The sequence below is a fragment of the Leopardus geoffroyi genome, chromosome A3, assembly GCF_018350155.1.
Source record: "Leopardus geoffroyi isolate Oge1 chromosome A3, O.geoffroyi_Oge1_pat1.0, whole genome shotgun sequence".
In the NCBI taxonomy this organism is placed as follows: domain Eukaryota; kingdom Metazoa; phylum Chordata; class Mammalia; order Carnivora; family Felidae; genus Leopardus; species Leopardus geoffroyi.
Window position 1 is genome coordinate 102,223,553 of NC_059336.1, and position 27,108 is coordinate 102,250,660.

Genomic DNA, 27,108 nt, shown 5'->3' on the forward strand with positions numbered 1-27,108 from the left:
CACCTCGCAGCCACCCTCCCCTCCCCCAGGGGACTCGGGTCCATTCCCGAGGTCCAGCCTTGGTCCCCGGGACCTGAACAGTGTGATGGCACTTCTGGGCCTCCCCCTTATGCACTGCTCTTCTGTTATTTTCCTGCCCTTTCTTCTTCTTTGTCCACTTCTCCTTCCTTTTGTTTCTCCCTCCCACTTTTCTCCTTTGTCTCATGTCTTATTTTTATAGGCTTCTCTACTCCTAAAGCAGGAGCATCTTCCCCAAAGCACCCCACCCCCAACCCCGCCAACCGCTGAGACCAAAGGAAATGGAGCCACCAGGGAGGGGCACATGATCAGAGGTGGCTCCTGCGGCCTAAGCCCCGCATGAGGGATGTCTGAGTGTGCTTCTCAAACTGGTAACTCCCAGAGCAACGGCAGCAGAAGCATCAGGGGGTCCTGATGAGAGGCAGCTCCTAAGGCCTGGTCCAGACCTATATATAAATCACAGCATCCACTCTGGAAGCCAGGCCTGGGTGCTGTGATTTTTATGAGATGACCAGGTAACACGTATGAACACTAACCACAGAGCAGTGGCTCACAGCCCCGGCTGCACGTTAGAGTCACCTGGGGAAAAGTAATTAAAAAAAAAATATATATATATGTCTCGGCCCCAGCCCACACCAATTAAAGCAGAACTTTAGGAGAATGAGCCCAAGTTTTCGTACAGTGCTAAGGCTCCATCAAGTGATTCCAACTTTCTGCAGCCGGAGTTGAGGACCACTGACCCAAAGGTTCAGGTGGAACCAGGAGCAGCAAAGCCCTGCTTCTGGATTGACATAGCACAGTCTGGAGAGCCACTCCCAAAATGCCCCTGCACTGGGGGACTTGGGGCTTTGCATCAGTTCAATGTACCTGTCTCCCTCACCCAACTGATAAGTGGATTCAAGAAGAAGGGCACCTGAGTGACTCAGCCAGTTAAGTGTCTGACTTCGGCTCAGGTCATGATCTCGTAGTTCATGAGTTCGAGCCCCGTGTCGGGCTCCATGCTGACAGCTCAGAGCCTGGAGCCTGCTTCAGGTTCTGTGTCCCCCTCTCTCTCCACCCCATCCCTGCTTGTGCTCTGTCTCTCTCTGTCTTCCAAAAATGAAGAAACATTAAAAAAAAAAATTTTTTTTTTTTAACAGATTCAAGTATAGTTCTGGTTTAAAGAGGCAAAGAGCCCTGAACTGTAACTGAACTGTGGAGAGCCCTGGCTTCCTACCGAAGCTGTCAGGGTAACATGTGCTCTGTGGCTAGGGTCAGGAGAGGGCTTCCCAGGGTGGGCTGGGGTGCCCCAGAGAGATGAGCCCTGGAAGGCTGTGACAGGCAAGCAGAGTTTTAAAGAACCAGATTTTATTTCATTGTAGAAGAGACCACAGAGTTTCCACAACAAGGAGGGCAAAGCTATCCTGACCTAAGTCTCTGATCCGCCAAAGCAGCTAGTTGGGTGCTCAGAGGGGAGGAGAAGTGGACAGCCTGGGAGAGTGAGCTTGGCTTATGGGGCTGGACGTGGCCAGGGATCCAGGACAGGCTGGCATTCCAGAGTCCATGAGAAGCAGCTTCAACCTGAACCATGTAACCTGGTAGAAAACCAGTGGCCAGCCAGGGGGGAAGGGAAGGGAGCAAAGGTGAACCAGCCAGACCGAGGCAGAGGGCCCAATGATCCAAGCTGGCTTCCTGGGGAGGGTAAAGCCGGGATGGCCAAGAACAGTGAGTCATGCTTTAACTAAGAAAAGCTGGTTAGAGGGGCACCTGGGTGGGTCAGTCTGTTGAGCGTCTGACTTCGGCTCAGGTCATGATCTCATGGCTCGTGAGTTCGAGCCCCGCATCAGGCTCTGTGCTGACAGCTCACAGAGACCTGCTCTGTGTCTCCCTCTCTCTCTGCCCCCACCCCCACTTGTGCTCTGTCTCTCTTTCTCTCTCGCAAAAATAAATAAAAACATTAAAAAGAAAGAAAGAAAAGCCGGATAGAGAAACCCGCCACTGTGAACTTGTATGTACACACGCAGCATGTGCATCACAATTACCTTTCTAAGAAGGGAAATCTTTTGTTCTCCACAGGTGGCTCTTGCAGGAGCTTAGACACAAGACACTGGCCTGAGGGAAAAAGAGAGAAGCCAGGTGTCCAGGGTGAGGTCTTTAGCAGAGTTCGGCAGCAGCATAAACCTACCCATGCAAGGGAAACAGATAGTGCCAGGAACATCAAGTGTTTGAGGCCAGCCCTGGGGGGTGCTTTTGAGCCCCCAAACCCCTCCCCAGAAGCTTTGGAGAGGAATGAGAGTCTCTGGCTAAGTCCCGGCCCAAAGACCCCACCTGCTTATTGGGTAATTCTTTGGGGTTCTCTATTGGAGTAGGTACTACGAGACTGGCAGCATCCGGCCTGGAGTGATAGGGGGCTCCAAGCCCAAGGTGGCCACCCCCAAGGTGGTGGAGAAGATTGGAGACTACAAGCGTCAGAACCCTACCATGTTTGCCTGGGAGATCCGAGACCGGCTCCTGGCTGAGGGGGTCTGCGACAATGACACTGTGCCCAGTGTCAGCTCCATCAATAGGTAAGAGGGACACAGCAGCCGGGGGCCAAGGCACCTGGGCTTTGGGGGAATCATGACAGAGACCTGAAGAAGGGCCTGGCTTGGGTAGAGGGGAGCCTGAGGAGGGGCCTACTGCTGAAGAATTAAGCAGGAAGCCCCCCAGCCTCTGGGCAGATATCACACCTCCCCACTGCTAGGAGACATTTCTGCTCCCACCCCACCCCACCCTGGGTTGTACTTTCCACAGTTTCCTTCCTCACACGCTACATCCTTTTTTATTCAATGAAAGAATCTTGAATTGATCCTTTCTTGGGCCACATGACCCCTAACCCGGCCCTCATTCAAGCATTCACCCCCTTATTTAGTCATTCAATTATTCACTCACTACCTCAGTCAATCATTTCCTCACTCACTCATTCATGTATGTGTGATTCACTCGATTTATGTGCTAGGCCCTGGAAACACACAGTCCTTGTCCTTGTGGAGCTTACAGTCTAGGGGGAAGACAGACACTAATCCAGTACTAATCAAGTGCCCACACAAACAATTGTATAAGTGAAACTGTAAGTCCTCCTGAGGAGAGAAACATGCGGGTATGTGAGCTAGCATAAAGCGACTTGGTTTAGGAAGGTATGAAAAGATGTCCCTGAGTAAGAACGATGAGTAAGAGTTAAATAAGTGAAAAGGGGAGCCAAAGGAGCCTTGAGGCAGCACATGCAAAGGACCTGTGGCTCATAGATCTTAGACAAGAAGCCGAAAGAAAGCCAGCAGATAGACAGGGAACATGGGGTAGGCTGAGGTGGAAAGGTCAGCAAAGACTGCCCTTTAGAGGCGGGTGGCCATGTCACATATTCTTACCTGTGACCTATAAGAAACTTGGCAGACTCTAAGCAGGAGGCTGACTGGCATCTCAACAAGTCCACTCTAGCTACAATTGGGAGAATCGAGTAGAAAGGGTCAAGAGCAGATAGGGGCAGGCCAGGGAGCGATCCCGGAGGGAGAGACTTGGTAGTGGCATGCACTAAGTTGCTGACAGTGAGATGCAGAGAGGGGTCAACAGCAGAGAGGTTTACAAGGTCAAACCCACTGAACCTCATGATGGGCTTGAGAGAAGAGGGAAGGAGGCAGACGTGAACTCCGCCTGTATCTCTGCCTTGAGTGACCAATGGAACTGATCATGAAACGGGAAAACTGGGAAGGACCAGGTGTGAGGAGTAAGGCCATGCATTTGATTGTAGCAGGTTGTAATCGAGGTGCCTTTAAGATACCCAGGTGGGCTCTCAAAAAGGCACAGATCCAGGGCAGCGTGAGTCCTGTTTCCTCCTCTTCTCTCTAATAGCCTTTCTTGTCTTCCTTACAGGATCATCCGGACCAAAGTGCAGCAACCATTCAACCTCCCCATGGACAGCTGCGTGGCCACCAAGTCCCTGAGCCCGGGACACACGCTGAGTGAGTGCTGACCTGCAGGCACACTCAGCCTCGCACACCCATACCCATCAGCAAAAACAGTCACATACACACACACACACACACACACACACACACACACCCGCCTGTGCGGACTGAGCCCTTCCACCGACAAAGCCTTGCTGGGTCCCAGGGAAGATGCACTGACATACTTAGGGGTGGAAACATTTCCGGCAGCCTTGATCCAAGAACCCCCACTCCAGTGGGCCCCCTGTCTCCACCATGGTGGCAGCGGGGGCTCCCAGGGATGTGCTGACCCTCTCTCTCTCCCCCCCCCACTGCAGTCCCCAGCTCAGCTGTAACGCCCCCAGAATCACCCCAGTCAGACTCTCTGGGCTCCACCTACTCCATCAATGGGCTCCTGGGGATTGCTCAGCCTGGCAGCGACAGCAAGAGGAAAATGGACGACAGTGAGTGTTGGGGAGCCAGAGGGCAGGTCGGGGGGGGGGGGGTGCAGGAGGGCAGTCTGCTCAGGCTCCACGGGGACCGGTGGCCCCAGACTTTGCAACTCCCGCCTACAGCACGTGGCCCACCCCCCAAGCTGGCCACAGTCCCGCAGCCCGGAGCCAGGTCCTTCCCATCCCTCTGCAGCCCGAGTCTGCCCTTCCACTCTGGCCTGGGGTGTGGTAGATGGGTCCCCTGAAAGCTCTCTTCCTGCCTGGGGATGCCAGGTGACCAGGACAGCTGCCGGCTGAGCATCGACTCCCAGAGCAGCAGCAGCGGGCCCCGCAAGCACCTTCGCACGGACGCCTTCAGCCAGCACCACCTTGAGCCGCTCGAGTGCCCATTCGAGCGGCAGCACTACCCGGAGGCCTATGCCTCCCCCAGCCACACCAAAGGCGAGCAGGTGAGCAGCCGGGTGAGCAGGTGAGCGGCGGCGGGCAGGGGCCGCAGCAAAGCGCCGTCTCTCAAAGACTCCCAGTCAGCCTGCAGTCCGGCCGCCAGAGCAACTAGAACTTGCTCCGACGGGCTCAGGGTGCATGCTTCATGCAGCTCCAAGCCTCACAGACTTTATTTTCCCAGATGCTGGCATCTCCTCCCCTCCCCCCACCCCTGCCCCAGCACTCTTGCCTCTCCTCACCTATAGCTTCTGAGCTCTGCCTTTTCGGGAAGAGCAACACAACCATCCCTCTGTTGCCCCGTGGCTTTCCCAGACCACAGGGGTCGGGTCCTACAGCTCCAAAGCAGCTCCTCCAAGCCCTATACCATGACCTCAGCCAGCACCTGCAGCCTACCTCTGGCCACTCACACCCGCACACCCTACGACCCTGCATGACTCACGCTCCCGAGCACACCGCTCTCTTTCACACCTCTCTGCACTGGCACAGTGCACGCCCTCCCCGCACAGCGCCTCGCCTCCCACCTTTCTGCCTGGAAAAGTACCACTTGGCCATTATGACTCAGCTCAAGCATCACTTGTCCATGAAGCATGCCCTGCCCCTCAGACGTGCTCCGTCTCTCCCTCATCTGTGCTTCTGCATACCCAACGTGCCCCTCGGGTAACTTCTCACATTGTGCTGGAACCGTCTAGTGGACAGAGGTGTGGACAGTGGATTTCATAAGGCAGGGCAGCATCTTGAAGCATCTTTTTTTTTTTTTTTTTTTTTTTTTTTAATCTCCAGCACCTAACTTTGTGCCCCTTTTAGAATAGATACCCAGTGAAGACGTATGGGTGAGTGAGCTGAGAAATCCAGAATGCTAAATTGCAAGTTACAGGGGAGTTTTTTGCTTTGTTTTTGTTTTTGTTTGTTTTTTTTGTTTCTAGTGCTCAGGACAGGTGAGATGGTTTATAGTGGGTCAGCTTCCGGGAAAAGGTAGCAGAGATGTCACGGGTCTCCCACGAGCCCAAAAGAGACTCCACAAGTCTGACAGAAACTCCAGGGCCGCTGGCCCCTCAGTTCATCTGTATCTGTCCGCGGTAGCCGTGACCTCCACCCCCTCCCCCACGGGATCAACCAGCTGAGGAATTCCCTTAGGGTGGGTCCACGCGTCCCACTTTGCTCCTGCTAGCGTTTGACCCAGGAATGAGGCAAGCCTTACGCCTTTAAAGTCTGAGCAGGACAACGTCGCCGATGCCAATAACCAGCTGAACCACTGCCAGTGACCGTCTGGGCTGCTGGGTCCATGCCAGCACCGCAGCTGGGCCGGCAATCTGCGTCAGCGATTTTATCAGGCCCGGCTCTGCACCCCACGAGGGGGTGCAGAGAAAGCTGGCCGTCAGCAGACCTGGGAAGAGGGTCCGGCTGCTCATCGGAGAGTCAGCACATGGCTCCCTGAGGGAAATGGGGCCGCAGCCGTGGGCCCACGGGGAGCCCGCTCTGTGGGAAGGAGCCTGCATAACCCCAGTGTGCAAACAGCAGCCATCCTGGTAAAGAAACCCTGCTGCTGAGACCCCAGGCGCCCTCTGGGTCACAGAGCCATCTCCTGGCTCCATTAACCTGGCTGATTCCTTGATTACAAGGAAGCCCCGCGACCCCACACCAGGCCGGCCTATGTTGTACATGGGGAATTATGGTTATCAGAGAGTCTCAGAGCCGCAGGGACCTCGGGGACCACTGAGTCCAGTCTTTCCATTTGCGTGGAGATAACCCAGGGCCAGGGAGGGTCGACAGAACCTGGGGGAGCAAACAGCTGTGGAGCTCAGACCTGCCGGCCCTGGTTTCATTCAGACTTGCCCACTGATACCTGTTTTAGATATGGTGCTTCTATGTCCATTATTATGTGAAGACCGGAAAAACAGTTTGAAAACCATGGAACTCCTCCAACCTCTCATCCTGTACAGGAGGAAACTGAGGCTCAGCCATGTCCACCCATGATTCATTCCCTCCCTCAGCCAGTCTTCTGCTCGCTCATTCATTCACCTGGGTTGGTGGTGGGGGCAGGGAGAATCCAGCCTGTCCCAAGGGCTCTTTGCATCTGAGCCCCTGCCTTTCCCATCCTTGGTGACTCTGTGCCATCAAAGGACACTCCGTGTTCTCTCATCTGGGCACAGGAAGGCCCTCTGGCCTGGGGAGCCGAGAAAGAGAGAGAGAGAGAGGGAGAGAGGCTTACAGGTCCTCACACCTGACCTCAGGTTCTGTAAAATCAACAAGGGGAAAGTAAGATGGCGGCCTTACTTCTGGTTGCTCTTTCACAATCAGGCACAGTTAGATGTCACGCTTAGGAACAGGTATTTTTCCTCTATTTTATAAGTGCAATTAAAAGCAGATCAACAGAATGTGACTATTAGGACAGACAGCAAGAATTTGGCAGCTTATGACTCTTCACATAATTCTGAAATAATAATACTTATGATAGCAATTTATTGGGCACTCTGTGCTAAGCATTTAGTATATGTATATAAAATCTCATTCAATCTGTACATCAGATTCTATTATCCTTGTTATGTAGGAGAAAAAAAAAAAAAATCAAGGCTCAGAGAGGTCAAGGAGATTAAAGCTCCTTGGCTGGTCATTGCAGAGCCAGGGCTCAAACTGGCCCAGGAAACGAAAGCACTGTGCCCCTCTGCACGCCAATTCAGGCTCCATCCCAGTTTATCCCATCACTGGGATATCGCCACCATTCAATGCAACATCACCAAGACGTCTGACTCTAGAGATTTGGGGATTTTTTTTTTTTCCCCTTCACTGAATTGCCTGGATTTTGGAAAGCTATAGGATTTTGAGTAGATATTTGTTATCCAATCAACACATCCATAAGGCATTTTAAACTTTTCTTACACTCTCTAGAAATTGGGTATTTTGTTCAATTTCATTAAGCCAGGCTCCAGGCAACTCTACCCTACCCTGCAGCAGTCTCCCCTCGGAAGGCACGGAACCAGAGCACATTCAGTCAGTAATTGCTGCTACATGGTAATGGTGCCTGGTGGCCTTCAGAATTGACTGCAGTTTCCAAAAGTGCCCAGCATGCAACCAGAAAGTGCTGTGGCCCCTTGGAGAACACGGCTCCATGGAAGTGACTGCCTTTAGTGGAGCTGTTATGTAACCGCAGAACGTTCCTCGATTTTAATACGCACACGGCTCCACCTAGTGTGTTTGTGATGTGTGTGACCTGCCTGGGGGATGGGGTGTGTGCCTGTTTGCGCTGTCTTGTCCCCTCAAGGGAGGGAGTCCCGGTGAGGGGTAACGCATGCTTGCCTTAATCGTATATAACCCCACTCGTGTCCAGGGAGGCCGGAGGGCATCTAAAACGAGGCCTTAACAAAGAAAACTCCCCCAGGTACTTGATAAAGAGATTTTTAAACAAAATTGACCCCAAGAATCATCGTCCAGCTGAACCTGTGAGTTAATGTTTACTTGGACGTAGAAAAGAGAAAGAAGACACCCACCTGTTCTGGTGGGTGGTCTGTCTGCCACTTTATTGAAGGAAAGAGCACACGAGGCGGGATCCGGGGCCCTCTGTTTGGTACCAGTTTCATACTTACCGGGGACACTTGCCTCTCTGGGCTTCGGGCTCTCCACGTACAAAACATACAAAATACTGCTTGGCCACATCACAGGGCCATGGGGCTCAGTGGATCAGGATGGCATTGGCAAAGCTCTAACGCGCCCTCTTTGCAAACAGAAGCGGTCATCGTGTCTTCCAGTTTAGGGCAGCGTTTGAGAGCATGCACACGAGAGCCAGGCCCCTTGGGTTTCGGTCCTGGCTCTGCCCCACATGGGAGTATGACGAGCTTCTTGGCTTCCCTGTGCCTGAATTTCCTATCCGGAGAGGAATAAACTAATGAATGGAGCGAAGCACTCTGAGCCAGGCCAGAGGCAGACCGCTCCAGCCCTGCATCCTGCTCTCTGTGGGTCCAGACCGTGTGGGGAGACAGGGAGGGAGACCAGCCGGCTTTGAATTCCAGGGCCGCAGGAGAGGAAGCCCGGAGATCAGGCTTCAGGGTCTCTAGGTAGGCCGCCTGCCAGGGGCCTCTGTGCGCTGACTTCTCTTTGTTCCCCAGGGCCTCTACCCGCTGCCCTTGCTCAACAGCGCCCTGGACGACGGCAAGGCCACCCTGACCCCTTCCAATACACCCTTGGGGCGCAACCTCTCGACTCATCAGACCTACCCAGTGGTGGCAGGTACGACGCCCGGAATGTCCTGGGCCACGTGGCCCCAGCTGCACAGATGGGCTGGAAGGCAGAGCGCGGCCGGCCCTGAGGAGGAGGGTGCTAGGACCTTGGGCCTGCAGAGGAGAGGTGGGCTGTGCTGGCTGGGCCTCCAGGTGGGTCCAGAGGGTCTAGCCTCGTATCCCAGGCCCCCCCTCCGTGCCTCCTCGCTCCCCCACTGCTGCGGGGGAGGGGAGGGGAGGGGAGGCGGCACACACAACACTCTTATGCTAGCAGAGGCACAGCAGGGAGGCAGAGCTTCTCTCCAGCCCTCACTCACCCCGAGGAACACGTGCAGCCCTCCCGCCACCCCCAGACTCAGAGAGGAGCCGCCTGCCCCCGCGCCCCGCCCGCACCCCTCCCGCATCTCATGGCTGGGTCTGTGCATGTGCCCACCCCATCATCTCACACCCCTCTCTCCTTGTTGTCTCCCTCCCTCCGGCAGATCCTCATTCACCCTTCGCCATAAAGCAGGAAACCCCCGAGGTGTCCAGTTCTAGCTCCACCCCTTCCTCTTTATCTAGCTCCGCCTTTTTGGATCTGCAGCAAGTCGGCTCCGGGGTCCCAGCCGGTGCCTCGGTCCCGCCCTTCAATGCCTTTCCCCATGCTGCCTCCGTGTACGGGCAGTTCACGGGCCAGGCCCTCCTCTCAGGTACGACAGGGAGGTCCCGGGGCCGTGCAGCTATCGCGGGTGGGGGAGGGGGAGGTCCTCAGGGCCGGCCACCAGTCCCCTGCTTTGGGTCCAGCCCCGTCTCTGGCCCTCAGTCCTGTCCGCCGTCACCCTATTCCCTAAATCTACCCGCAGCCTTTGGACGTGCCAAGATGTGGTGTTCCGTGCTGGCCAAGTCAGGCCGTGGGAGGGGCAGGCACTCTGGGGATGCCAGGAAGTGGGGTGCGCGGCACATTTCCAGAACCTCCCCCCAAAGACCCATGGAAGAGAGGGGGGCCTTAAGGCCAGGAGCCAGGCAGTATAAAGCAGTGAACCCTTGGTCTGGGTGAAAAGTAAAAAAGAAGGAAAAGAAGAAAACTTTGGAGGGAAGAAGTCATTGGCTTTTGGAGACGATTTCTGGATCAAATTTCTAAAGAAGACAGAGGGTCCGTCCCAGTTGGGTCTCCACAGTGTAGCACTCCTTGTATCCAGCTTAACAGGGTCACCCTCGGAGAAACTTGAGAGATGAGGGAGCAGGGGACCTCCCATCAGGAACCTCACTGGCCTCAAAACACGTAAAGCTGGAAGTGCCTTAGGGGCATCTAGAGCAAATCTCTCCTTATATTGATGGGAAAGAGGCCCAGGAAGGAGTTGGGCCTGGCCAGGGCCCCTGCGTAGGCGTGTGGTTGTCTGGCAGAGTGAGGGCTCGGCCTGCATGCGGCCTGTGGGTCAGCCCTCAGCAGAAGTGGGTCTCCCTGGAAGTAGGACATCAGCCCACCAGCCAGGGCCAGGGCAGCAGCTGAAAGAGGGTGTCTGGCTTGGGCAGGAGAAGACCTGAGATGGAGCGAGAATGGGGAGCAGGGAGGGACCCATGATAGCCTTCAGCTCTCCGAAGGGCTTCCACGGAGATGGGACTGTGTTAGATGTGGGCCCAAGGCACTGAACCAGAACCCATGGAGGAAGCCAGAAGTGGACTAGCCCTTCTGGACCAGTGTTTTTCACCTTGCTGGGCCTCAAAACACGCTGTTAAAATGACAGCTTTTACAGAAGCCAGGTATCCAAATCAGACAAATGAAGAGCTACTCTGTTTGAAGTAGGGACTCTGCCCCCCTGAAAGCCCCTGGACTTGAAAACCACCACACCAGAAGAACAAGGCCTCTACCTGCCCAGAGGGACCACAAGGTCATCTTACTCAAGTGCACAGTCTGGCTGGACCTGGGATGTTTTTCTCTGTGCATCCCCACGTCTAGTGTGGGAGAACCTCTTGAAAGAGGTGGGCACAGAGGTAAAGGGTTCATGAAGGAAGCCCAATGTGTGGGCAGAGAGGCAGTGTCTCAGGGTATGGGGCACGGGAGCACATGTTGACTCAGAGTTCAAAATTTCAAAAGCGGGTGAAGTCAGCGGAGATGGGTCATTTGTTTTGACCAAAGTGATTAAAGGAGAAAAATCTGTGAGCTGAGTGGAGTGATGTCAGCCAGAGAAAATGGGATGGGAGGGTGGGAGGGGAGCCAGGGAGTAAAGGGGCTCACGTCCACCGCAGGATGGAGAGGCCCAAGCACTGGGTGAGACCGCCTGCTTCGTGCGAATGGTGGGCCCCAACCAGGAGGGCTGCAATAAGCCAGGCAGGGGATGAGGTGTGGATGGAGCACGTGACGATGGGGCGCAGTTCTTTAGTTACTGCGTGAGTTGCCCAGGTACCTGGCAGGACCATTCGAGAGGTCAAGGCAGTGGACGCATGGCATTGGGAAGCGGTCTTGGACAGTGGTCCGTGGCAAACTCCCTGCCCCCAACTTTCTCCCTTCCCTGTCACCCTGTTAGGGCTTCACACACCCCCTGTCGATATGCAGTCAAAGCAGTGGGCCACTTCCGCCCTCTGTCAGCTCTCAGTTTAGTGGACATGCCCACATTCCAGACCAGCAGCAGAACTGGAAGGTCATGCACCCCATGGAGCAAAGAAGCTGTCAGCAGACACCAGGGTATAGAGTGCGGCCCCTGTGGAAGCCAATGGCTGGCTGTAGGGCCCAGCCCGAGGGCTGAGGATGCAGCACCAGAGTCAGGGACTCTTCCTCTGTCAAAGAATGCCCAGGCTTGGAGGCACCAGGTCCAAGCAGGTTGCCAAGAGCAGGAAGCAAGTCAGGGATGCAGTTCACAGAGCCGGGCCAGCCCTGTGGCTTGGGCACAAGGTACAGGATGGCTGGTGTCCATGTGGAGCCCAGGGTGTTGACCTGTGGCTCCTCGAAGACTGTCCACCTGCAGACTATGGTCAAGAATGGACCTAAAATACCTACCATGGGGCCAAACCACGGTGAGCGGGCTGGGAGGACATGCAGGGAGAAGGAAGGCTGGAAGGAAGGAAGGATCTCAAGAGTCAGGGGGGCTAGAAAGCCATCCAAGAGAGGAAGAGGTGAACTTGAAAGAAAGAAGGGAGCCGAGACTCAATTATGCCGAGGTAGTGCTGCAGACAAGAGGAAAGAGGCAAGACCAGATGAGTTTTCATTCCAGAATCAGCTTGGCCCTCACCTACCAGAGCCTTCCCAGCTCACCTCCTCTGAGTGGCTTCCTAAAGACCCTCCCTGCTGCTTCACAGTCTCCCCCTGGGGTCACTTCCTCTCCTCACCCAGTGTCTCTGATAGTGCGGTCTCCAGGGTGACTGTCCCTCTGGGTCTCAGCTTCTCCCTAATCAACTTTTTAAAAAAGAAGGATCAGAGTTTGGGGAACAATAGGATTGTCCCTAATATTCCTGCCATTTCCCTTCAGATGCCCCAGTCTGGGTCCCAACACATTTGCAAGAGTGATAGCAGAGGCATCCTTGTCCTGGGTGTTCCAGGGCTGATTCCAGCTCAGCTGATCAGAGAGCCCTGAGTTTGGTTTTATCATCAAAGAGTCCATTACCCGCCTCCATTCTTTTGTGCAAAATTATATTTAGTCCTGCCAAAGAGATTTCTGGATTGCTATAAATTTTCTTTGCTATCAGAACAAGATAAGGAATTGAAAAGGGGTCAAGTAGAGGGCAGACATCAAAGTGGACAAATAAAATTGTCTGAAATCTCCTCTACCCTCTAAATTCCTCCTGGACTCTACCAATATTTAGAACACTTGCCAATATTTCTGGGGTGTTAGTGTTTTTTTTTATAGAACCCCACTGTGCAGCCAGTGAACATCAACCTATGTCTACATCACCTTCTGAAAAATAGGGCCATGTAGAAAGTATATTTGAGTGCAGAGGAATTGCAAATCAGAGAACCTAAGGGCACCTGGGTTGCTCAGTTGGTAAAGCGTCCCTCTTGATTTCAGCTCAGATCATGATCCCAGGGTCATGGGATTGAGCCCTGAGTTAGGCTTTGCACTGAGCATGGAGCCTGCTTACGATCCTCTCTCTCTCCCTCTCCTTCTGCCCCTCCCTCACTCATGCATGCACACATGCGCACGCACTCTCTCTCAAAAAATAAATATAAATAGATAAATAATAACAAATCAAAGAAACTAATGATGAAGACCTTTCAAAAATAAGTAATTCAGTAAAAGGTCGTGGTTAGGCCATGTTGGAGTGCAATCTACCTCATGGCTTCTGTGGTTACATTTCTGAGAAGGTTGCAAGGTTCTTGGCTTTTTGGAAGAAACCACATATTCAAGGAACTGAAGCAGAGTTTTGAGGGATTGACAGGGGAGTTTAAGGTACCATAGGCTGGATGAGGGCCATCCTGTAGAAAGTCTTACTAGGCTTTCCAGGAGGGCCAAGTTTCATGGAAAACTTTGGGGTCTGCTCCAGCACTTGATCCAGAAACATCTGCTCCCCTGGGAGAAAATTCGGTGGTCAAGGAGAGATGAAGATTAAAATCTCAGAATATAAGGGAGTGAGGTTAATGAATTTATTTCTAAGAGCAGTCTAGGGGCTAGCTCTCATGGGATGGGGTCCTACAGGGCAATTGTGACTAAATTGCAGCTTCGGGGGAGCATGTGTCCTTGTGCTCTGCCCACTGAGCTGCAGAGCTCAAGAAACAGTAGGGCCAGGTGATGGAAAGGGATGGGTCGAGGGCAGTAGAAAGAGGAGTGTGGAACCACAGGGCTCCAGGGTCAAAGGAGACCTGGAGAATACCTAGACCAGCACCAGCAAAGAGGAGGCCTAAAAGCCAAGAGTTACCTCCTCACCTCCAGCCCCAGTCATGGTAGACACAGATGCAGCCTCAGAATCCTTCTCAAAACAGGGTATCAGGAAACCCCTACCAATGAAGTAAGTGATAAGGTGAACCTAATTTACTATCTCTAATCTAACCTAGCTCATGAGACAGATGGGAAGATGTGATTCAGAGAAATTGGTTTGTCCCTCATCCACAGCCTGGCTTGGATCTAGAGCTCTCTCTCTTTCTCTCTCTTTCTCTCTCTCAGGGAAGAGGAAGCAGGAAAAGGAAAGAAAAGGCATTGGGCCTGAATTAGCCACCAACCCTCTTCCATCACTCTCCTACTCATGCATCTGTCCACCCCCTGTACCCCTGCTGCCCTCACAGACTTCATGGCCGCCCCTTCCTCTCATAGGCTCCAGTCTTTGGCTAAATGTTCATCTGAGAGCCGAGGGGGCTGAGTCCGATAGCTGATTGTATTGCAGCCCTTCTTCAAAGAAGGATCAGATTTTACCTTGGTGTATTTTCTGCATAGTCCTTCCTCTACTTCTAAATGCACTAAAATTTCCTTGCCTCACCTGAGTTTCCAATCCCTCCTTTATTCAGACCTTGGGTCAAGTGAACTGAACCCACCTATAGAATTCCAGTGGATTCCACCCTGTTTGCTCCGGCACCGATGGTGTTCATTTTTATGAAAACATTCACATAGTTTTAAATAATGAACACTGATGGCTCATTTCAAATAGGGTTTATTCTATAAGGGTTCCCATGATGTAACAACTTATAGAATGTGTCCACTGCACTAATCGATGTCCACCTATAACATGAAACCCTGGCTGTGAGTTATACTGATAATATCATAGTAATAGTAATAAGGTATATAAGGTACTCTTATTTCCCCCCTCTCCCACCCATTTTGCACATGAAGAAACAAGCTTGGGCACATAGGTGGCTGGTCTAAGGACACTTGGAAAATTAGTTGCAGAAGCAGGATAAGGACCAAGGTCCTCTGGTTCCTAAATCCTTCCTTCAGAGGAAAGACAGAAGTCCAGAAGGCCTGGTCTCGTTTGTTGACCCCCTAAACTTGGCTCCACACGCTTATCCCAGCTCATGCCCAATCTTGCTTTAGTGGCTGGCCTTGCTAATTTAGCATTCTTATTCACTGCTGTATCCCCAGTATTCGGAAAAGTGCCTGGGACCTCATACTTTCTCAATAAATCTTTATTGAATGCACAACTTGTCTTCAGGAAATCTCTAAAAATAGAGGTAAGATTTAGTCGCTGCAGTACTGACGACTCATAAGGTTCCATGGGACGTGCCTTCCCGTTCATCATTACTAGCCACCCCCTGAAGAGTTCAAAGCATGTTGGACCTCGGGGGGATGTCAGGCAGAAAAGTTGGACAGGCAGTGGTGCAGAGGGGACAGCCCTGGTAAGTTGGTTGACAGACTCACAGGGGGTCCCTGTGAGTCCCGGGAGAAAAAGCAGCCCCCGATGTGAAGGAGGCAGAGGCGCTTGGGTAAAATGGTCATAACCGAACACAGCATTTCTCATCCCAGGGTGATTTTGCCCCCTGGGGACATATGACAATATCTGGATTGTTCTGTTGTCCTGTTGGGTGGGAAGTGCTTCCAGTACTGAGCGAGTAGACGCAGGGATGCCATGGAACATCCTGCAATGCCGAGGATGACCCCCACACAAAAATCATCTGGCCCCAAATGTCAATAGTGCTGAAGTTGAGAAACCCTGTAAACATCACTAAGAAATGGAATGACCAAATAACTCATCATTCCAAATGGGGTATTTGAGAGTAAAATAGATGTTATTAATAAATACGCTGAGTGGTAATGACAGCGGTCATTACCTGGACAGATGTGGCCAAAGCAGGATGAATTGCCAAGAATCCTTGGGTGAGGGAGAGTCTGATCTGGGCCTGTGGGACACGAGAGAAGTGGAAGGAACTCACCGAGTCAGACGGGGCCTCCAGAATGGGAAGGTTCAAACTTTCTGATGTAGAGGAGAGGTAGAGACAGGGAAATCAGGTCACTAGGGCTGGTCTCCACATGCCTCCAAGACAAGGGCATTACCCGTAGATTATAAAGAGAGAGCTGGATGTCCGTTTTGCTGAAAGTGGGTTGTTTTTTGTTTTTTTGTGTGTGTGTTTTTTTTTCCAGGAATGGAATTGACAGATGTGTGGTTCATGTTCAGGTGTTAACACCAAATATCTCTCAGCCTGTGTCTCCTTTCTAGGTCAGGGATAGCCTATAGGTTTTGTGTCCTTTACAATTCTGATAGGTTGTACCCACCTGGAAGACCACATTGAGGAATAGGAACCACCCTCCCTGGCCCATTGGAAAACAGTTCAGTGATTGATTAGCGATGTCTGCCACGGGTCCAAAAAAGTATAGTGAAAGGTAGTGGCCCAAAGGCCTTTGCCATCCCTTGTAGGACCTCGTTCTTGATCCTCAAAGCGGAGCTGAAAGAATGTGAGCTCTGAGTCCAGTGGCCCCTCATGTGTTACTTAGGCCCTACACACACTGGTACGCTGGACGCTGGGGGGGATAACAAAGACCCAGAAGAGATAGCCCCCGCCCTGCCTTCAAAACCATGACATTGTTATGGGTAAATAACATGCACACCAATAAAATCACTGGAGGATGGGCCACAATACAGGACTGCAATAGCAAGTGCTCCCTGCACGGCGGAGCCTGTGTCCTGTCGGCCAGACAGAGGGAGAAGCTTGAGCTCAGAGAAGGGAGGAGGGGGAGTGGGTTTGGAGACTGGCTTTGAGGAGAGTGGTGGTGGCATGAGGGAAGACTCGCTGAGCCTCAGGGAAGCAAGACAGACAGCGCAGAAGCCCACAGTGGCCTAACTAATGACTCCTTGCTGTATTTTTCCAGGGAGAGAGATGGTGGGGCCCACGCTGCCCGGATACCCACCCCACATCCCCACCAGCGGACAGGGCAGCTATGCCTCTTCTGCCATCGCAGGCATGGTGGCAGGTAAGGGGAGGGGCTGGGCAGGAGGGGAGTACTGCAAACAGGAAGTGTTGGCCAAAGGTAGAGCAAGAGGGGCCAAGAGGCAGGGTGCATCCCATGCACAGATTTCCCAAAAGGCATTGAAAGACCCACCAAAGGGTGCATCTTCTTGGAAACGCTTGGAGCCAAGATTTCACTGCAGTCCTGGCTCCTTAACTCTCCCCGGCTCAGCTTCCTTCTTCCCACCTGCTCCCAGATTCCCTGTGATGAAATGGGCAGGGCTGAGACTGGCCAGTGTTCAAACCCAAACTCTGCCACTTCTTCCATGGACTCAGTGAGGCTTGATGGAGGGTGCCTTAGGGGTCCGCAGGACAGTGTGAGCTAAACGCAAGCCTGGCCCTTGAGCAACCCATTGTCTCCCAGTTTTTTCACTCTGATGCATTTGTACACCCTTTCTGTAAAACTTGAATATGAATGGGGTCGGTGATGATGATGATGATGATGATGATGAAGATGGTTGAAATATACCTTCCTTCACACCCCACACGCACTCAACCCTGCATGGGCAGGACCCGTGTTCCAGGTACTCCAAAGGTACTGCAGGGACATGAGCTGGAAGGATTTCTCCATCATCACTGGCATTGTCCTGGAATACTGCCTGCCAGTCATGTGGATTTCCTTATCCACTGGCGTGATCATCACCCAATAGTGACCCAGGGTGTCAAGGTCTAGACAAGTGAGGACAAGGAGTTTTTCTGGGCGAATCTCACTCACTCTTTTAGGAACCGCATAGGAAGGACCCAAGGGAGGATCCAGGCAGAATCGAGTCATATCTAGTGCCCCAAGAGGCCCCAGGACGTGGAGCTTTTGGAACGAGCTCTGAATCAGGGCATCTGTGACCCCCGTGCAGACGCCCCTGACCCCAGAGACTTAACACATTACATTCACCCAGGCTGCTTCCCTCCCTCCCTCCCTGGCAGGGGCTGTTCTCTGCCAGCCACCCACTCTGGGTGCCCTGTGCTGAAGCAGGTGGGCTGGGCTCTCCAGGGCAGAGGGAGGGGAGGGAGAAGAGAGGAGGCAAGGAGGCTCTGCGCTCCCTGGGAACCTGCTGAGCTGGCACTTGTTGCTGCCTGGTTACCGTGGCGATGTGCTTAATGCAGCGTTGAAAATACAGAATACTGACTCCTCTCTCCCTCCTGGCCCTGGACTCCCTCCCTCCCTCCCTTCCTCTTCTGGAGCGTGAAATGAGATTGGTCAAGATAAAAAAGGAAAAGATTCGGTTATTTTTTTAAGAGTGTGGATAATGGGGCCTCTCAATCAAAATCCCAGGCTCCAGTCGGCTCCCCCCATCCCCCTTCCAACCTCTCCACCTTTCCCTGCCGCCTGCTTAGAGGAGGAGGAGGAAACAGAAAGCACAGGGCTTTTCTCTTAATTATGAATCATTCCCCAAGGCCAGGCCCAGGGCAAGGGGGTCCTGGGGCCCAGAGTATGACCCGTGAGGTAGCTGGAAGGTTTGGGCCTCTCATCAAAGGCCCGCAGGTGTTTCCAGAAGGATCTCATCCTGAGTGAGTGCTGTGGAAAAAAAAAAAATAGCACAACTACAACATCAACTTCAAGTGAATTACAAAAGGGGTGGGCCTTGCCTTGCGCAGTGCATGGACTTTCCAATAAGTCATATGTAAATCAGGTTTCAGAAAATGCAATACTATTTAAGTGTATCATCTGGTTCCTAGGAACTCCGTGGTACAAGTTAATTCTTAAGGAATCTTTTTGCACAAAAATTATTTGTCCATCTCTATAGTAGCCGCAATCTCCCAGTTGACTAAACGGTGATTCCTTCTATTAAAATTAATAAAAACTTCACTGAGTGCCGACTGTGTGTTAGATGCATAATACATGCTTAAAGCAAGGCATGCCGGTGGGCATTCTTCAATCATTTGTGGAAGGAAGGAAAAGATCATTAATTCCTGTGTGCCTGGCCATTCATAGATATAACTTTCCTCTTGAATCCTCACCATAAAATTAGGAAGCTGGTATCATTCTAGTTTAATATAGATGAGGAAACGAGCTTCGAAAAGCAAAGGAGTGTGCTCAGGGCCTTAATTAACTATACCATGTGACTGAGTTGTTCAAACCCAGGTCTTTTGATTTCAAATCTAGGGTTCTTTCTACTACACCATACTGCCTCCCCCAATACTAGAAATAACAACGCAAGCTATAGCAAAGTGACACAAGAACAGGACCAGGACACAGACTTCTCCTGTCCGCTCATCATCTGTTTTGCCTTCTCGTGGTTGTTGTTGTTTTTCCTGCCCCATTAACAGAGTTGATGACCCTCACACCAGTTCTAGAGCTGAACTGACAACTCCAGATAGATGGATCCGTCCATCCATCTACTCACTTTTCCATCCATGCATCTTTATACACATTTTTCCATCCATCCATCATCCATCTTTCCATTTTTTCCTTCCATTGATAGTTCCTTCTATCCGTTCATCTATCCATCCTTTCTTACATCCATCCTTTCATTGATCCATCTATCCTTCTGTCCACCCATCCACCCATCCATATATCCTTCTATATATCCATCCTTTCATCTTTCTACCTTTCCATCATCCATCATCCAGTTTCCAGCCTTTAAACCATTCTTGCGTCCTTTCATCCATTCATCTCTTTTTCACTTGACAAATACTGGTTGAATATCTATGGTATAGGATGCTGAGGATATAGCAGTGAAGAAGGCAGGAGGCCCCTCTATTCATGGAGCTTACAACCTAAGCATGAAGAAAAAAGTACAGTAAACAAGTCAACACATGAGTAAACAAGATCATTTCAGATACTGGCAAGTGCTGTGAAGACAGTAAAGTTGGATGATGTATTAAGGAGCCACGGGGAGAGGAGATAACTACCTTAGATTGGGTGAACAGGGGAGACCTCTTTGAGACGGTTTTCAAAGTGATCAGCCAAGTGATAAACTAGAGCAAACCATCCCCAGCCCAAAAGAACAGCAAGTGCAAAGGCCCCAAGGCAGGAACTAGTTTAGCGCGATCACACTTAAAAAGGAGTTGGTGAGTATATATCCAAGAACAACAAGTAAATGGGGAAGGCACTACAAAAGGAGGGGATGTTGGTAGTGGCTGGGTCAAATTTTAAGACAACTGCCGGGGAAACAGACTGCTGTTTCATTCTTGGGAGGAGCTTAGTGGGACTGGAAGGTAGACAGTCAAAAGAAGAAGCACAGAGACCAGTTAGGGGACGGACAACCGTAATAGTTCCTGCAAGACCTCGGTGGCTTGGGCTGGGCAGGGGGTAAGCAGTGAGGGAGGAGAAAAGAGACACTGAAGGTATTTTAGCGGTACAGCCAACAACACTTGGTGAATTGGCTGTGGGGGTTCCAAAACAGAGGAAGCAGGAATGACTCCTAGGCTTGAAGCTTGGGAAAATCCGTGGATGGTGGTGCTGGCGAGTATATATATGGGAGACCAGGAGAGGGAGGGATAGAGTGTGTGGCAGGTGGAAATCAAGAGTTCTACTGGGCCATAATAGGATTGAGACACCTCCAAATACCCGGTTTAATAAGTCAGTAGGCACTTGATGTATGTCTGAAGGAACGAATTCTGGCTAGGACATAAATTTCAGCCATTGTACCAAGCTGTTATTTAATGCCAAGTGATTTGACAAGATCACTAGAAAGAGAATGTGGATGGAAAATCACAGAAGGCTCACAGACCAAGCCTTCAGCACTTAGAGCTGGAGCAGAGAAGACACCAGCAAGGAGAGTGAGTGGGAGGGAACAGTGGATCTAATGGCAAAGGCATCGTGAAACCCAAAGGCGTAGAGGGAGCAATGACCTGAATCAAGGTTGGCTAGGAGGTTGAGGGGGTGGGGTGGGCATCGAAGTGACCATTGGAGTGATCAGGATGGAGGCTGTGGGGATGTCAGGGGATCAGCACTGGCCTGTTTGGAGGGGAATGAGGCGGCGAGGGCAGAGACCAGGGAGCACAGAGAGGGGCTGGTAGCTGGATACGCGGCAGGAGGAGAATTTTTTAAAAGAGAAGATGGCAGAGCATGTTTGCTGCCTGGAAGAAGTGGTGAATTAGAAAGGGAGGGATTGTTGAAGCAGGAAAAAAGGGGATAGATTGTAGGGGGAAAGTCCTTGGAAAGGTGAGAGGGGTGAGACGCGGAGCAAAGACGCCGGGTTGGCCTTTCGCGGATGCAGAAACATTTCATCCACTGGGGTTGCCTGCAGGTTGACGGGTCTGGTGGTGGGAAGACGCGGCACCCAGGTGCGTGCCGCCTCCTGTGCCCCAACCCTCTGCCAGCTTCCGTGTGATCGAAGCACATAGGTATTTGGTGAATGTGTGTTCAGTATATGAGTAAGTGTGTGAGTGAGTGAATGCATGAATAAGTGACAAAATGAGAGAGGAAACACATTGTATTTTCCACCTCTCTTCCTTGTCCTTCGAAGCCAGTAGTGTTTGGCACTGGGCAGGGGGGTGGGGTGAGTGGGGGCTGTGGTTAGAGGCCCCGGCTGTGTAGCCCACGTAGAATCAGCTTCCTTCTAGGGTGTTCTGAAGCCGGGCAAATCGAGGATACAACAGCGGTTAATGGGGAACAGTTTCCATTGTGGGAGACAATGGAAACTGTCTGGGGGTAGGAGCTAGGGCGCATGATTCTAGTGCAGGCTCCAACTGAACAGGGGATCTGGGGTAAATGTCTTTCCCTCTCTGGGGAGCAGTTTCTTCACTCGTGATCCTCGGTTGAGCTTTATTCTAGCGCCTGCTTCATGGGAAAATAGTAAAAGCTAGCATTTCTTGAGTGCTTTTTATATACCAAGAGTGGGGCTAAACGTTTGACGTATATTATCCGATTTAATCCTCTCTAAAACACCATGAGATAGAGACAATAATTCATCCCATTTTACGGATGAGGACAGCAAGGCTCAAAGAGGTTAAGTGATTTGCCCAAGGTTATACAGCTAGGAAGTGGGAGATTTGGGAGCAGAGATTTGATTCCAGGCAGGCCGGCTCCAGAGTCAGGCAGTTTCAAGCTTCCCTTCCAGTGTTGGTGAAGGAGATCAGAAGCCACCGAAGGCTCTTCGCTCCCAATAGCAGATGAGGTTCTGAAAGGCGGTGCAGATATTCATGGTTTGGCAGGATTGGCAGGAACCTGGCTTTCAGAGGAAACTGTCTCAGAAGCACATAAAGGGATTATCCGAAATTCATAGTTAAGAGCCCTGAGGCCAAGTTCTGCTCTGCCATTTGATTTGAGGCAAACTGCTTAATCCTGCGGCACTCCAATTTCCTCTTCTATCAATTGGCCATATTAATGGGTGCTGCATAGGATGCTGATGAGGACAAAGGAGCATAGTGTATGGGAACATGTTTTGCAGACTTTAAGCTCCCCACCAAGTACCCATGGTAATGGTGCGGTCTGCTTGGGTTTGTTGTTACTTAAGGGAATCCTTATGTCATTTCTTTGGTAAGTCATTCCTTTTTGGTAAAGCCAAGAATCCACTCACAGAAAGAGGTGATCTGATTTGCTGTGTGGGAAGTCATGCACTGAGTTTGCTTCAAGTGGCCCGCTTAGGATGGGACCCCCACGTCCTCAGAGCAAGTCCCCAAGAGATTGGTGCCTTGCAGGGCTCCTCCCTGGGCTCCTTCCTCTAATCCTCAGCAGCCCCCTTCCCCCACCGCCACGGCCTCACACACACCCCACACCCGTCCCTAACAAACTCAGAGCTAGGGAGGCTAAAAAGTTTGTACGTGCTAATTCTTTCTATGGCTGCTTCTGTGACCCCGCTTACTCCCTTCTGCCCCTCCTGGAAAGGTCTTCTGTTGAAGGTCCAGGCCCAGAAAAAGTGGTAGAACCTGGGCGCCGGAGACACAGTTCAGCTTCCAAACATCACCAAACCCTTCGGCTGTGTGAGCTTCTAGAGGTCTCCAAGACTTAGCTTCTTTACCTGAAAAATGGGCACAATAATATCACGTCCCTCCTGGGCTACCTGGGAGGACTGAGCTTGTCAGGGCGGCGCCTCTGGTACCTGTCCAAATTGACGCAGGCTGAGGGTCCCCCAAAGGGTGGATTGAGGGACATCTGAGCTCACATGGTCTCTGCCCTGGCTGTCCATGCCCCCAGGGCTGGCCCAGTGCCAGCCCTGCAGACCCTTCTCCCCCACCCCCAAGCCTACATTGGTATGTCCACCTCACAGGCCTCTCACCTGTGTGCCTCCAACAGGAAGTGAATACTCTGGCAATGCCTACGGCCACACCCCCTACTCCTCCTACGGCGAGGCCTGGCGCTTCCCCAACTCCAGCTTGCTGAGTAAGTCCCCTCGGGGCCGCCCAGGCCCTCTGCTGTGTGGGGCAGGGTTGGGGTACAAGACTGGGCCAAAAGTCTGCCTGAAAGGCAGCCCGGAGGCCCAGGTTAGATGGAGGGCTTCTGGGAGACAGGTGTTCTTGGCAGTCCAAGCAGGTAGAGGGAAGGCCAAGTACCTAGGTGTTTGGAGGGAGAGCACACAAGCAAGAGACTTCTCGGCATCATCCTCCCTCCTACTGCCTGAGGCCATGTCTCTGAAAGCTTGGTTCTGTGTGAGATTCAGGGCTCAGGCCTTGGAAGGGCAAAGGTGGACTCCAGCAAAGTCTAAGAGTGGACTTCCTGCCTTCAGGGGCTCACAGCGCAGCAGCAGGGACACTGAGGCAAGGACGCCCTACAGGAGTGCAAATAAGGCTGTCCTGTCACACACATTAACCATCTAAGTGGCACACTGGTACTCATTATCCAGCACCAGAACCCTCATACGGGGACCCTTTGTTCAGTACCTTCCTGATATTTGGCTTGAGATGTGGACACCCTTCAGGATGGAGGTCCAGAGAGTGAGCTATGGGCTCCTGTTCACCCCTCTCTTGCCCTGGGGCCATGGGCTGGGTAAGGAAGCTTTTTAGGAAACCAAGCCCCATAAGTGGCTTGAAGAATCCCACTAGAGTTTCCCTGAGTGATGACCTTGAGGGTCTCAGAGCAAACCTGAGCCCAAGAGGAGCAGTGGAGCAAGTGTGGCCCACCCCAAGGGCCTGGCAGGACCAGCCATCCCCCAAGAGCCCCCTTTCTTCCCATTACCTTCTGGCATTCCAAAGATGACTGGGAGGGTGGTTAACCTGGGCTCTGTTTGCCACATGGGGTCAACTCCAACTCACCTTTCCGTTCAATTTAGCCAGAAAGGATGAGGGTGCTGAGATGGGCCAGGGGCAGGGCACCTCCCCGCCAAGCCTTCCTGGGCTGCGCATCTTTGCAGGTGTAGGGAGCCTCCCTGTGGAGATCCTCAAACGCACATCCCCCATGGCCAGTCGGGATTCTAGTCCTTCTGGGCCCTAAGGAGAAGATTCTCTGACCTCGCACTGTGTATGCAAGGTTGGGGAAGGCCCCAGTGATCCCCAGGTGCGCTTGGTTCTTCAAGGTTCCAGATGTAACTGCTCTCAGTTGCCCTCTCCCTGAAAAGGAGGGTGTTGAAGGTCAAAGCCATCGTGGGGGGAGGGGCAAGAAGCCAACAGTTCTCATTCTGGCCAGAAACCCAAAGGTGAGGCCAGGGAAGGAGGAAATAGGCCCAGAGAGGAGTTAATCTTTGATGATCAGATAGGCCGGAGGGGTAGATGATTAACTTGTGTTGTCTTAAAGGTTAGCAGATGCAGGGGAAGGCTGTGGTGCAATTTCCCCTTCTGACCAGCAGTGTTGTTGTTGTTGTTGTTTTTTTTAAAACACGTCCAGGTTCCCCATATTATTACAGTTCCACATCAAGGCCAAGCGCACCGCCCACCACTGCCACGGCCTTTGACCACCTGTAGTTGCCATGGGGACAGTGGGAGCAACTGAGCAACAGGAGGACTTGGCCTGGGACAGGCCCCAGAGAGTCACACAAAGGAATCTTTATTTATTACATGAAAAATAACCACAAGTCCAGCATTGCGGCTCCCTCCCTGTGTGGTTGATTTAATGAACCATGAAAGACAGGATGACTTTGGAGAAGGCCAAACTGTCCTCTAAAGACTCCGCAATGAGGGGCAGCAGTTCCAGGGAGAGAGCACTGCCCCATTCCAAAAGAGACAGAATTGGAGGAGAAATGTGGAGAGAGGAGGGAACCGCCGAGGAGCTTGAGAGGGACGGCTCGCGGCCCACGAGGGGCTTAGGGCCGCAAAGGCGTCTGTGGCTCCATCAACGCGCTCTGGCGGTCCTGGGCTGTAAGCACTTCTGTCCAGCCTGCACACCACAGCCGGGCGCGGAGGCTGTCCCCCCACAGCCCCGCTGACCGTCACCTGCAGCCTGCCCCACAGCCGAGGCTCTGGCCGTCCACCTCCTCCACTCGGCTTGCTTGGCTCTCTTTCTGCGCCTCCCTCCCGGCCACCGGCTGAGGGCCGGGTGGAGTCAGCCAGAAGCTCCACCTGGCGGTCAAGGGCCTGCCTTTCGCCTGCTGCTGAGAATGTGTGAGCACGCCCCAGGTTCTCCTCCGGTGGATCATTCCTTGCCAGCCAGTCGGCCTATTACAGCTTGAGACAGACGTTCCCCAGGGCCCCCGCTCCTGGGGAGTGAGCTGCAGCCCTTCCCCGGGGGGCAGAATGAGGCAGAATTGCCGGGGACCGCTTCCCTCTCCCCACAGCCCCTGCCAAGCCAGGTATGCAGCCTACAGCCCAAGCCCACAGCAACGGAAAAGACCCTGAGGCGACCCCCTGAAGCCAGCAATGGAGGTTCCCCCTCTGGCCCCCTCGCAGCCCTTGCCCCAGAAGCCTGACTGTAAATACTGTAAATGAAGCTCTGTTTGGGTCAAGCTTCCCTCTGTCCACCCCTAGACTTTGGCCTCTCAGTGAATTGTCTCCCTGCCGTGTTGGGCTTTCTCTCCTTGACGCTTCTTTCTTTTTTTTTTTTAAAGACAACCCACCATTACCACATAACTCAATAAACCATTACTCTTGGTCTCAGGCTTTGGGGTCAGCTGGGGAAGGAAGCACCCTGGGTCTGGGCTTTGTCCAGAGAACCCCAGAGCCCTGTGGACAATGAACTCATGTTGGGCGGGGGGTGGGGGGTCGAAAGACCGTCTGATGCCCAGGAGCCCTGACTTGGCATTCTCCCTCTCCCTCTGTTAATAGATGTTTGACTCCGGGCAGCCACTTATCCTGAGCTTTGATTTCCACTGTGAGTGAATGTGAGATTAAAATGCGCACGTGGCACGATGCCGGGCCAGTCGTAGACTCCCCACAAGTAGCTGCTCCTGTTATTCACAGGAAGCCAGAGAATCAGCGGGAGGGTTGGTGAAGGTGCTGGGAACACTGTAAACCGGAGCCCAGGTAACCGCTCCCATGCGCCCTGCGGTGTGACAGGAGGGAGAAGACATTTCCCGGGCTTTACTGTGTGCAAGGCTCCATGTGGAGGGCCTCCCATAAATGAAGCTGGGATTAGCCCCATTGGAGATTTGAGGAAACTGAGGCTCCGGCAAAAGGAAATAACTTGCCCCAGGTGGGAAGTGGGGGTGGGGGGTGGGGTTCAATCAAGTCCTCTTGGAAAGACCGAGCAATGGGTGGCCCTGGGCGTGCAGGGCCAGGAGGGGGTGAGGGAGGCCGCAGGGCAGACAATCCCTTTCTAAGAAGTTTTGGAGAACAAGGGTCACATAAAATGGTGACTGCAAAGGCTGTGCCCCCACGAGGGTGCTTGGCCTGTGGGGACCCTCTCCACCGGGGATACAGCAGGAACTAGGGGCAGGGCTCTGTGTAGCACCGTGCCCAGGTGAATGCTGACGACAGGGCAGCACACGGAGGTTGTCAGATGGAGAGGAAACTCCTCACCCACCAGGGACTCCAAGACTAGGAGGGCTGAGGCAGAGAGATAGGCCTGTTGGCCCTAAAAAGAGGCCAAGGATGGCATGAGAGTAGAGCCACGGCACCCTCCCGCAGAGAAAACCCGTCTCCTCTTCTGAGGGGATCTGAGATGAGGCTCATTTTCCAAGAATAGCACTTGCCTCTAGCTAGGAGCATGGAAGCAGGACTGAATCCCGTCGTAGCTGAGGCTCCTCATCATCTCAAACCTCTGGGTCCCTGAGTGCCCTAAGACAGTGCCCCCCGACCTGGTTCCAAGATCACTTTGAGATGCATGGTGCCCCAAGGAGCCTGCAGACCGATTTTGCATTTGCAGACAGAACCCTCTCTGGGAACACTTGGTGCTCCTGGCAGGCCCTCTCCAACCCCCAAATGACAAAGGGACTTGGGCTGTGCTTTTTTGCTGC

At 52.6% G+C, this 27,108-nt stretch overlaps 1 protein-coding gene across 6 annotated transcripts in view; it reads left to right on the forward strand.

Annotated features, from left to right (window-relative positions):
* PAX8 (paired box 8) overlaps nucleotides 1-25,806 on the forward strand; it is a 58,494-nt gene extending 32,688 nt beyond the window's left edge. Inside the window, exons 4-12 of one of the 6 annotated variants that reach the window (XM_045446812.1) lie at nucleotides 2,364-2,564; nucleotides 3,904-3,992; nucleotides 4,295-4,420; nucleotides 4,682-4,857; nucleotides 8,953-9,073; nucleotides 9,546-9,752; nucleotides 16,767-16,868; nucleotides 23,082-23,168; nucleotides 24,606-25,806. In XM_045446812.1, coding sequence (XP_045302768.1) covers nucleotides 2,364-2,564; nucleotides 3,904-3,992; nucleotides 4,295-4,420; nucleotides 4,682-4,857; nucleotides 8,953-9,073; nucleotides 9,546-9,752; nucleotides 16,767-16,868; nucleotides 23,082-23,168; nucleotides 24,606-24,682 — 1,186 coding nt within the window. In that variant the 3' untranslated portion in view covers nucleotides 24,683-25,806. The remainder of the gene's footprint in view (nucleotides 1-2,363; nucleotides 2,565-3,903; nucleotides 3,993-4,294; nucleotides 4,421-4,681; nucleotides 4,858-8,952; nucleotides 9,074-9,545; nucleotides 9,753-16,766; nucleotides 16,869-23,081; nucleotides 23,169-24,605) is intronic. The other 5 variants (XM_045446814.1, XM_045446813.1, XM_045446815.1 and 2 more) reach the window with 5 other exon arrangements.
* Nucleotides 25,807-27,108: the final 1,302 nt, after the last annotated feature.